This window comes from Arvicola amphibius, chromosome 7, assembly GCF_903992535.2.
Source record: "Arvicola amphibius chromosome 7, mArvAmp1.2, whole genome shotgun sequence".
Lineage (NCBI taxonomy): Eukaryota > Metazoa > Chordata > Mammalia > Rodentia > Cricetidae > Arvicola > Arvicola amphibius.
In genome coordinates, this window is record NC_052053.1 from 15,143,273 (window position 1) to 15,155,683 (window position 12,411).

The following is a 12,411-nucleotide window of genomic DNA, read 5'->3' on the forward strand; positions in this document are numbered from 1 at the left end:
GCTGAGGTGCGAGGATTGCAAGTTTGAGGCCAACCTGGCCTTCCGAGCAGAAAAGAGGTTTATTTAGTGCACACCTCGGAGGCTGAGAGTACACGATCTGGTGGTTTCATCATTCAGTCTTTTCAGAACCCCAGACTACAATGTATCCTGGTGAGTGGTATCCTGATAGAAAGGCTTTAGGAGGAAAAGATCGCTCGGTGAGGCAGAAAGCCAGAGAGTTGCAAGGGGTGGGGAGGACAGTCTCATTTCTATGACCACCCTCTTGTTTTGATTTGAGAATTCTATTCTCAAATCACATTGTATTTGCATCTTTTCTACGTCCTCTCCAACTCCCCCATGTTCCCTAACCATTCCCTCTTGAACTCATGGTCTCTTCTTTCTATTAGTCTCTCTCTCTCTCTCTCTCTCTCTCTCTCACACACACACACACACACACACACACACACGCTAAAACTCATGATCTCTTCTGTATTAGTCACACACACACATACACTGGAACTCATGATCGCTTCTGTTTTAGTCACACACACACACACACACACACACACTTAAACTCATGATCTCTTCTTCTGTATTATACACACACACACACACACACACACACACACACACACCCCACCTACAAAGTTCAAGTAGTATTGTCCTTACTTGCAGTGTTTAGGAAAGCGAGGCACGTTGGTTCTCCCTTCCTTAGTAACCATGGACTCCCTGTAAGTCTTCATTGATGAGTGAGGCCGTGTGGGATTTCCTTCATGTGAGCTGGTTCGTCATCTGGCGTGGTCTTTGCTGGTTTTGTGCAGGCAGCAGTGTGGCTGAAGATGCCACACTGTCCATAACAAGCTGTCACAAAGCAGTCATCCTGGTCCTCAGACTCTTATTATCGTTCCAGCCCCTCTTCCAAGATGTTTCCTGAGTCTTAGGTGTAGGAGTCATGTTATAGATGTCACAGTTGGGACTGGACACCTCATGGTCACTTAATTTCTGCATTTTGACCAATTGTGGACCTTTCTATTAGTCTCTATCTGCTGCAAAAGGATAAATGGTTTTTTTATGGTTTTGATGAAGTGTGAGGATATAAGATGAGTAGGTAGAAGGCAGGAGGAAAGCTACAATACTTTAGCAATATGGCCAGCAGGCCCTCCCTGAGGGTCCATGGGCTCTTGAGCATGAGATTTTTTTTTTTGCTACGTTTACAATACCAGGTATGATTTCCTTCCAGTTGAGCAGGCTTTAGGTACAGTTAGATCGCTGTGGATTTCCCCCAAGACACAAGTGCTCCTATTGCACCTAGTGGGGAATCTTGCTGGTTCTGACACTGTTGTGGTTCTCAGGCTTTACAGCTGGGCAGGGCTATTGATAACTTCTTCCTTGGTAACTTGAATAGTTTCTTCCAACAACATGAGAGTTAGCCCTCAGAGAGGAGGCTTCCAGGTCAGTACTGGCTTGATTTCCTCTAGTCTTGCAACTGAAGTATGTGGTATCTTCAGCAATAGAGTTTTGTCTTCATGTTCTGGCAGGTAATGAACAGCAGGGGCAATAGCCTGTATTGTCTAGGGAGTCTCTTCCAACCCCCTGCCCAGCAATTCATAGGGAGGTATCCTCTGCCTAGTTCTAGAAGTTTGTGTTAGATAGATAGATAGATAGATAGATAGATAGATAGATAGATAGATAGATAGATAGACAGTCTGTGGCTTCTAGAGGAAGCATTATCCTACTGTATGAGGTAACTACATTAATACTATAAATATAAACGTATACTATATGTATTTTAAAGTAAGCTTATAAAATAATAGGCTTCTCTACAGCTTTCCAAATTTCCTTGGTGTTATTTATCTCCTACCCCGCTCTCTATCACCCTCTCTCTTCCATCTCCAATTTAATACCCACTTCCAATTTTCCCCTTTCTATCTATAGAACTATGTCCTGCTATTATCCTCTCTTGGTCCCGGTATTCTCTTCTCTAGAGCTCCTTCCCACACCCTCAATGGTCTTTCTCTTCTATTCTGGCTTCTGTGGTTGGTTTCTCCAGCATCTCACCTCCTTTCAGGAACTATCCAACTATCCCAAGTCATTGTATTCTAAACATCACCACACCAGGGTCCACACATACCACACATAAACCATAGCCTTGGTGGATGATGAATTTTTTTATAATATGAAACACACAGTGACAGAATGAATGAAGACACGTGTCTTCTCAGACCTGTCTGGTCATGCTTTCCATTGATATTTTGGTATGAAAGAGAAAGGCTAGGTCTTTCTGTCCAATAAAATTGATTTGATTCATGTGTATCTCGATTCAAATTTTAGTTCATGTGAATTACAGAAAATCAGTTGATATTCAGCAAAATATCCTTCGCTTTTAATTTTTTTAATATCAGGGGACTTTTAATCTTCTCTGTCCATTAAAAAAAATCTCTATATGTTCAAGAAAGCAAAACACCAGTAAAATTAAAGTAAATTATGAAATTTTTGGTCAAGTGACCTGTTTCTCCTTCAGCCTGGTAGGATTGTTCTCTGTAAATGTTTACCCATTTTAGAGTTCATAATTCAGTGTTTTAAATTAATATTTTATGGCATAAAACATTATTATCGTATGTAATAGGGTTTGTCATGGTAGTTACATACATGTACATCATTATTCTTTATGATCATTTGTTACCCTCTTTCACCCCTCCCTGCTTCCAGAACCCCCCTCTAGTTGAGTCCCTTCCTCTACCTAACTGCCCCTTTCTGCTTTCTGAGTACATGAATGATCTTGCTCTCTCCCCATACTCTGCCTTCAGATCTCTTCCTCACTTCTCCTTAGTAGTTTCATGAGCTACACACAGATGCATACAAGTTCATACCTATGTATACATACTTATATGATTTTATTTTATTTTATTTTTGGTTTTTTTGAGACAATGTTTCTCTGGCTAATAGCCCTGACTGTCCTGGAACTTGCTCTGTAGACCAGGCTGACCTCAAACTCACAGAGCTCCACCTGCCTCTGCCTTCCAAGTGCTGGGATTAAAGACGTGTGCCACCACTACCCAGTTATGATTTTATTTTATTTTACAATTATGTATATATGTGAGTATTGTATGTGGGTTTGTGTATGTGAGTGCAGTACCTACAGAGGCCAGAAGAGGGCATTGGAACTCCTGGAGCAGGAATTACAATCAGTGAGGTACCCAACGAGTGCTGAAATTGAATTCAGGTCTTCTGGAAGAGTAGTTCATGCTCTTATACTCTGAGCCATCTCTCCAGCCCCCATATAGGTTTTGCATATAAGAAAAAAACTTAGTGTTTACCTCTCTGAATCAGACTTATTTTGTTCAATGTAATGACTTATAGTTCCCTCCAATTTCCTGAGTATGTCATGATTTCATTTTTAGGGCTATCTAAAATATATATTGTTTATCTTAATGTATATATATTTTAATGTCTATATTCTTTATGAAGTTATTTGTTGATGGATATCTAGGCTGGCAAATTAATCCAAGAACTGAAAAATAAAATTTCATGAAATTAAAAACCTTTTGCATGAAAGGAAACAATTCCAGAATGAAGGAACTATAGAGTGGTCAGAAAAGAAAAATCCCCAAATATGCATCAGATAAAGGATTAATGTTTAGGATCCGAAAAGAACTGTAAAACTTAAACTGCCCATACCAAATTATCCAAGCAATAAACGGGCTAAGGAATTGAATGAACAGTCCCCAAAAGAAGAAATACAAATGGCAAAACAAAGTTGAAAAAATATTTGGCATCTCTAGCCATCAGAGAAATGCAAGCCAAAGTTGCGTTGAGAGACTATATAACCCCAGTCAGAATGGCCGTCACCAGGACAACAAACGCCGCTGAGGCTCTAGGGCAAGAGCAACTCTAGTTCACTGCTGATAAGAATGTGTATTTGTGCATCCACTGTGGAAATCAGCCTGGAGTTTCCTTTGTTGTTGTTGTTGTTTTCAGTTTTTTAAGACAGTGTTTCTCTGTAGCTTTGGAGCCTATCCTGGAACTAGCTCTTGTAGACCAGGCTGGCCTTCGAACTCACGGAGATCCATCTGCCTCTGCCTCCCAAGTGCTGGGATTAAAGGCGTGTGCCACCACGGCCCGGCAAGTTTCCTTTTTTTAAAAAATGAAAATAGACTGTAGCAGACTTTTTTGGACCACCAGCCCTAAGTCAAGACACAGAGACTCATTACTAATTATGAAAGCTCAGCCTATAGCTTAGCCTTATTCATAACTAGCTCTTATAACTTAAGTTAACACATTTCTATTCATCTTCGTGCTGCCATGTGACGTGTGGTTTTTACATCTCCTTCTGCATGTCCTGCTTTCTCTGTGTCAGGCTGGAGACTCCACCTTTCTCCTTCTCTGAGACCTCTCTGTCCCCAGAAGTCCTGCCTAACCTCTTCCTACCTAGCTATTGGTCATTCAGCTCTGTTTAAAACCAATCACAGTGACACATCTTCACACAGTGTAAAGGACTATTCCCCCACAATAGACCTACCATATGACTCAGCTATACCGTTCCAGGGTCTGTATTTGAAGTCAACATACTAGAGTGACACTTTCACATCCATGTTAATTGTGAGACTAGTCACAACAGCCAGGAAATGGGACCATCTTAACTGTCCACCAGATAATTTTGAAATACACTGAAATATTCATCTTTGTCATCCAGATTCCAAACAACTTTGTTTTTAATTCATTATTTGAAAGAACAGGGTCATAACAATTCAAAGACTTGCTGGGCAGTGGTGGCGCATGCCTTTAATCCCAGCACTCGGGAGGCAGAGGCAGGCGGATCTCTGTGAGTTCGAGGCCAGCCTGGTCTACAAGAGCTAGTTCCAGGACAGGCTCTAAAAAAGCTGCAGAGAAACCCTGTCTCGAAAAACCAAAAAAAAAAAAAAATAATAATAATTCAAAGACTTGCTGGCTTCCTTAATGGATTAACTTTGCTATTCTCTTCCACTTTTCCACTTTTTCCTATAAAGGAATAGGTGGTAAGGAACTGCTCTTACTTCAGAATGAGGTTAAGAGGTCAAATGTCTTTAATTTCCCTGTCTCTCTTTATGCTACACCTGCCAGCATTGGGAAGAAAATGCCATTTTGTAGTGGAATTCACCTGCTTGCTTGTTTTGAAGCAGAACCTCCCTATGTAACCCAGGCTGGCCTCCAGCGAACTCACTATCTTCCTGCCTCAACTTCCTGAGTTTTGGGATTACTGCTGTGCCCTACGATCCGGACTAGCATGTCACCCACTGAGTTGCTGTCTCATATGCAGAATTTCATACCATTGTGCACATTTAGATACATCCTCTGTGTTCTCGGCTCCAGCAGGAGCACATGTAATTCCGGTCCTCTCGTTCACAGGACAACTTCCAAGGGAAGATTGATTTTATTGACTGCAAATTTACATATCCTTCTCGACCAGATACCCAAGTTCTGAATGGTCTCTCGGTGTCTGTGGATCCAGGACAGACACTGGCTTTTGTTGGAAGCAGTGGTTGTGGCAAAAGCACCAGCATTCAGCTATTGGAACGGTTCTATGACCCTGATCAGGGGAAGGTGGTAAGTGCAAATGCTCTGAACAATTTTGCTTTCTCAGTAAGATCTGCCCCCAGGTGGTCTCCAAGGCTGTGCCTTGCCAGATTAGTTTGTCTTTCCCCTTAGCCCTGTGGATGTTTTCATTTCCTTCCTTGGCTGGTTGACCTGATTCTGTTCCACAGCGTCTAACGGCATATTCTTCCCAGTTCCAGATGGTCTGCCGACCAGTTAGGAAAGAAAACGGGACACACTGCAAAACTAGAGATGAGCATATTTGAGAGGCCTCTATTTACCTGTAAATGGAGCAGGAAGAGCAGGCTAATCAGGAAACTAATGGCTGGGGATGGAAAAAAAATGGGGTAACAAGGAACACAGTGATCAGTAAGCAAGACAAGGGAGCAAGCATGAAAAACTTGATACAATCCTGGCCCAAAAAGCTTAAGCCTAACTTACAGATAAACTCACATTGACAAAGCCCTGGCAGAGACAGTTGAAACATCGGCGAGCAGCTTTATTCCGTATTCTGAGTATTTCTTTCTCTCTTTTCCTCTCCCTTTCTTCTCAGGTAATATATTCACCAGACTTTACAACCAAATAAAAAGATTTTTCACAAAAAGTCACATTCCTCTTTGTTTTTTTTTTAAATATTTATTTATTTATTATGTATACAATATTCTGTCTGTATGTATGCCTTCAGGCCAGAAGAGGGCACCAGACCCCATTACAGATGGTTGTGAGCCACCATGTGGTTGCTGGGAATTGAACTCAGGACCTTTGGAAGAGCAAGCAGTGCTCTTAACCTCTGAGCCATCTCTCCAGCCCCACATTCCTCTTTGTTTGCTCAGAGACAACTTTCTTCATGGTTTCATGTTTTGAGTTCTCCTAGTAATTATTGCTCCTGTGTCTCTAAATGCTCCGATTTCTGTTTTCATGACTTAACTAACTTAGACTTTCTGCTGATTTTTTTTTTAATCTTCTCAAACATACCCCAGTATTTCAAAAAATGCTCCTTCTGATCTTCCTAGATAGTGTAATCTTCATTGCAACGGGAGCAGGTAACATTTCGAAGAGAAATACCGAGAGAAAGGTGAAGTTCTCTCACATAGAGCAAAGAAACCAGTAGACATTAGCAGAATCCAGGAAGGGATGAAAATAAGGAGTAGGAATTGATTCCTTGTGGCTCAGGACCCTTGCTGTTATTGATTTTAGATGAAAGATTTTAATTTATTTGCAAGTATTTGGTGGCTAATGAACTCGGGAAGCGCATTGCTCTAGAGATCTGATCTCTGCAAGGGAAAGGGCTCCAAAATGTCAGTTCTGCCATGTCTGTTGTCCAGGTAGATGTGAACTGTTGTAGCTTGACTTCGCCATGTTTGATCTTTCCAACTTAGCATGTATACTAAGTATGTTTTGTTGCAGGAGGAGAATTTGTTGAATGAGAGGCTTCTTGTTTGTTCCCGGCCAGTTAGCCCTGAAATAATCACACAGAAACTGTATTAATTAAATCACTGCTTAGCTCATTAGCTCTAGTTTCTTATTGGCTAACTCTTACATCTTAATTTAACCCATCTCCATTAATCTGTGCATCACCACAAGGTCGTGGCCTACCAGCAAAGTTTCAGTGCATCTGTCTCTGGTGGCAGCTCCATGGCTTCTCTCTGACTCTGCCTCCTTCCTCCCAGCATTCTGTTTAGTCCCCCCCACCCCACCTAGCTCTGTTCCCCTATAGCTCTGCTATAGGCCCAAAGCAGTTCCTTTATTAACCAATTATATTCACAGCATACAGGGGGGAATCCCACATCAATGTTTCTCTTTTGCATACATTGAATTTTCTGCTCACTGGAAGGAAGCAATCCTTTTATGATTTCTTGCATTTAAGAGGCATAGTACATTTTGTAAGTTCATTGTAAAATGCATCTATGAACACTGTAGACAGGAAAATACTGCTTTAATCAATTTTTAAAAAAATCTTTTAGACAAGCCACCAAACACAGGTACCATATGTTCAATATTTAATTAGGCATCTACGCTATGTCCCGTACTGTTTATGGGAGATTCTTCAGGAACATGGACTGTATCTTGTGCTTCATAGCACATATACAGCAGCTAGCAAAAAGCTCATTTCTGACTAAATATCAAGTTGTGCTTTTCAGAAATTGGTACAATGGAAAATTCCTCAGGCTGAGTAAAGACTAACTCATACTGAGGGCTGCTGCACTCAGCTTTTTCTTTTTAAATAGTGTTTGCCTTTTCCATCGCTTAGAAATGATCTAAATTATATCCTGCTCACATTATTTGAAATAATCTCTTTATTGCCTGAAATCATACAGTCAAATGCTTTACAATTCATGTTAGATTTCCTACACCTTTGTGATGCAATCTTTGGAATCTAACATGAACCAACTTGAACAGCATGTGTTTTGTGGCTGAACTTCCCTGACTTCTGGGCTGTGGGTGCCTAGGAGACAGACGCTGTGTCCTCACACAGCACCCAGAGGCTGTTCATGTGGCACCTCCTGGGGGATGATTCCTTATGTGATTGTGACTCAGTGAGCAATTACATTTTCCCCCAGGCTTAGTATCTCATCTGTCCAGGGAAAAATGTCAATAAAGCCAAGGACACGGGCTTGGTCTTCACGTCATCTAATAACATCTGTCTATCCCTCTTCCTGACCCATCTCCCCTACAGGAGACTCACAGAGCCTCAGAATAGAAAGAAATAGGCATATCTGAACAGACTAGGCTATGCCAAACTGTAAGGAGAATTTTTTTCTTAACTAAATGCTTTCCTAAGATCCTTTCTCATTTATATACTACCTGTGGAGGTAGAATTTAGTAAAAAAACAACATCAAAACAACAGATTAGTCAGTGTCAACTTTGAAGGCCTTTCCATCAGAAACAGGTTCCAGAGGCCACAGGCAATGAGATTTATTCCCCCAGGTCACTAGGGATGCTCACACTGAAGCGGAACAAATGCACTGCCCAGGACCTAACTCCACCATAGGAATGTCCCTCGCTGCCTGCACGCTAAAACTTCCTGTCCTTCATTGTCATTTCTTTTGGCAGATGATAGATGGTCACGACAGCAAAAAAGTGAACATCCAATTCCTTCGTTCCAACATTGGAATTGTTTCCCAGGAGCCAGTGTTGTTCGACTGTAGCATCCTGGAAAACATCAAGTATGGGGACAACACCAAAGATATCTCCATGGAAAAAGTCATAGCTGCGGCGAAGCAGGCTCAGCTGCATGACTTTGTCATGTCACTCCCGGAGGTAGGCACCGAGTCCGCTCCACACAGGAACGCAGTGCTATGGGGAGGCAGGACACCCAGGAAGTAGCAGGATTGTGGATCGAGTCGAGGTTCAAAGGCAACACAGCTTATTTCCCAGTGTCTTATATTGTCTTCGTCTTTTAAGCAAAGCAAATAGCCTCCACCTCCTAACCACATGTTAGGAAGTATTACACTGTCAAACAAAATGCATGCTGTACAGTCTGTTGCATGTAAAACAATGTGGCCTTGTAGAAAGAAATACAAAGGTTTAACCCAGGTTTGAAGGCAAGCCTTCTCATTTACTATCTGAACGCGTGAATTTGGGATGCCCACCTATCCAATCTCAGCTGCAAAATGCAAAGAAGGCCCAGAATATGAAAATGAGGGCATAGAGGTCAAAGGGTAGGGAGATAACTTACTGGTGAAGCTCATAGCCAGGATTACACAGTGAGACCTTGCCAACATGTAGAAGAGGAGGAAGAGGAGGAGGAGGAGGAGGAGAAGCTATAGTACCAACAATCCCCAATGCAAACTGAATACCTGTATGAGTGTTAACTATTTTTATCTTAGCCCTCTGGGCATCTAGCTAGACATTTTCTTTCCTAATTTCATAAAAAAAAGGCACAGCAAATATGCGTGCTAGATACTAACACTGTATTTTGCAGGTGAGTTTTGCAGGCTCAAAGACATTTAAAGAAGTTGTTGATGTTCCTGAGGCTAGTAAGCAACAGAGTATAACTTCAAACCAGGGCTTGTGTCCCTGCATGTTCTCTCCAGGGAAGGAGTCAAACCGAAAGCCTTTAAAGGCATCTCTACCCTTGGGATTAGCCTATCTTGCAAAGCTCTTTGGACGAAAGTCTAAAAACCAGAGAATCTCAAACCAAGGATGATCTCTTATGTGGAATCTTAGCTGGACATAGGGAGAGAACAAAAGTAGAATAAAGAAATGCAGAAAACTGGAATTACAGCCCTCATTTTCCAGCCCAAGCTTCATATAATTAATATTTCTAACTAGATTTGATATATTTTATTGCTTTTAATTACTATTTCTAAGTTCAAGAAGGAAAAAAAAATTTAAACTCACAGAAGAGCCATTGCTGTGGGCTCCAAACAGCACAGGAGCAATGAATGTTTTCTCTAGTTTTCAAACCTGCTATGTTTTTTCCCCTAGAAATATGAAACTAATGTTGGAAGCCAGGGCTCTCAACTCTCTCGAGGGGAGAAACAACGCATTGCTATTGCTCGGGCCATTGTACGAGATCCTAAAATCTTGCTACTAGATGAAGCCACATCTGCCCTAGACACAGAAAGTGAGAAGGTATGTGTTAGTTTTCTTTTAAAAAATATTTTTATTTTAAATTTTTTATTCATTTTACATACCAACCACAGTTCCCCATCCTTCCCCTTCTCCTACTTCCCCTCTCCCCAATCCATCTCCCATGGGGAGTCAATAAGCCCCGCCTCCCTGCATCAAGGCTGAGCAAGGCATCTCACCACAGGGAATGGGGTCCAAAAAGTCAGCTCATACATCAGGATGGATCCTGGTCCCACTGCCAGGAGCCCCTCACACAGACCAAGCTACACAACTGTAGCCCGGGTGCAGAGAGCCTAGTTGGGCCCATGCAGGCTCCTCAGCTGTCGCTCTGGAGTTTGTGAGCTCCTGGGAGCTCAGGTCAGCTGTCTCTGTGGGTTTCCCTGTCATGAGCTTGACCTCCCTTGTTCATATAATCCCTCCTTGTGTTAAGTTTCTAAGCTCTTAGGTTGCTAGAGGTGTCTTTGCTGTAAGATTTGTGCATATAAAATAACATTTTCAGTTGCCTTATTCGTTTGTAGTAGAAACTGACAATATTTTTCTTTGGACGCAAAAGATAGTAATCTACAAACAGCAATCTAACAGGGCTACTGCCACTAAAAAGAAGTTCACTTTGGAATAATTGTTCTTATAGTAGGCACTTTAGGTTAAATGACATTTTTCAAAGGCCAAGAGTTTTCTTACATATATTAAAACAACTTCGGTCATTTGTGAAACTTAACATGTTTTATAGTTTTTAAATTACGTGGCAGATCAAGTAGCCAACACACAGCACCTAAAAGGAGGTGGCAGCCATAGCCGGTTTCCATAGCAGAGCGTGTAGCCGAGAGAAGATCAACTGTGAAGTTCAGAGTTTATGATCGCCGTCTTTAAAATCGAGATTCCACTTTGGAGCAGTGAAGGGAGTATCAGAAACCATTAACTACTCCCCTGCTCTCCTCTTTGGTTTTATCCTTGTAAATTGGACAATCCGGTACTGTGAAATTGCGTGGTGACAGTATTTACCTCATTTTTGCTTCCCTGAACTTTCTCTAGCGCGTGGGCTGCAATTTAAATAAAGCATAGAGGCGTTGTATGTGCAGCCATTTGCTTAATCTCCTTTAGTGCTCAGGCTTTGGGGTGACCCCTGAGCACAGAGCCGTTGCTCAGGCGGTGCTTGAAATGGACCCTCACAGGAGTGAGGCTGGGAACAATCCTGTGTCTTTCCATTGATCCTCCATCTTTCTGTAGACTGTGCAGATCGCCCTGGACAAAGCCAGAGAGGGTCGGACCTGTATCGTCATTGCCCACCGCTTGTCTACCATCCAGAACTCAGATATCATTGCTGTCATGTCCCAGGGGGTGGTGATTGAAAAGGGGACCCATGAAGAACTGATGGCCCAGAAGGGAGCATACTACAAGCTGGTCAGCACAGGAGCCCCCCTCAGTTGACCTTTCTCAAGACCTTCACCGGCAAGACCAGGAAGGCTGCAGGTTGTTGTACCGATACAGAGCATCGCTAACGTTTTACAGATATCGTCATTCGCTGGGACCCAAGCTAATTTTGAGTGACCTTCAGTGTAATAATTCAGTTTGAAATGTCTGTGTAGAAAAGAGAGAACCCAGTGTAAGAATGAGTGAAAAGCCCAGGTCGGGCAGCTGCTTGCTTACCGCCCAGGGCTGCCCTGGGTGGGAGCTGATCGCCGAGGCGGGATCGCCCAGGCAGGATCGCTGGGAGGGCCTGGAGTCTTCCTCTTGCACTTGTGAAGGCTCCGAGCCTGCTGTGGAATCAGCGCTCAGCTGTTGTTGGAGTCAGATCAAGGTCAAGGCCAAAGGACACAAAGCTACTGGTATTTCTTGATAAAGTTTTGTTTGTTTTCTGTACGGAAGCAGATCCATTTACTTCTAATCCCGCGAAAGGAGCCCTTTCACATCGGGAGTCTCTCAGGCTTGGGAAGGGCGAAAGTGAGCTACGGGGTAGCAGAGGTTACCAGTCAGGTGTACTGACTTAGACTGAAGACTCGGCCGTGCCCTACAGTCGGATCTGCCAGTGTGGAGCGGGGACTCTCTCTCTCCCAGGACTTCTGCTAGCCCTTCCCTGCCCGGTGTTGCCTGATGTCCGTTATTCCTGTGAAATCCTGGTAACAGAATGGAAATGCAGCAGCTTCCAAAGCTGTTCCATAACAATCTAGTTAAACGTCGTAGAAAAACACCATGGTTATCACTTTCTTCAGAATACCACTAAATACCATTTCTTACCGTATCAAAGGAGGCATGAAGCCTTAGGAATAAAGAAAATTTCAAAATGA

The 12,411-nt window shown here is 42.5% G+C and overlaps 1 protein-coding gene across 1 annotated transcript in view; it reads left to right on the plus strand.

The window, feature by feature from the left end:
- Positions 1-12,411, plus strand: part of Abcb11 (ATP binding cassette subfamily B member 11) — an 80,865-nt gene extending 68,454 nt beyond the window's left edge. Inside the window, exons 25-28 of the mRNA XM_038335866.1 lie at positions 5,365-5,562; positions 8,606-8,812; positions 9,983-10,129; positions 11,354-12,411. Coding sequence (XP_038191794.1) covers positions 5,365-5,562; positions 8,606-8,812; positions 9,983-10,129; positions 11,354-11,554 — 753 coding nt within the window. The 3' untranslated portion in view covers positions 11,555-12,411. The remainder of the gene's footprint in view (positions 1-5,364; positions 5,563-8,605; positions 8,813-9,982; positions 10,130-11,353) is intronic.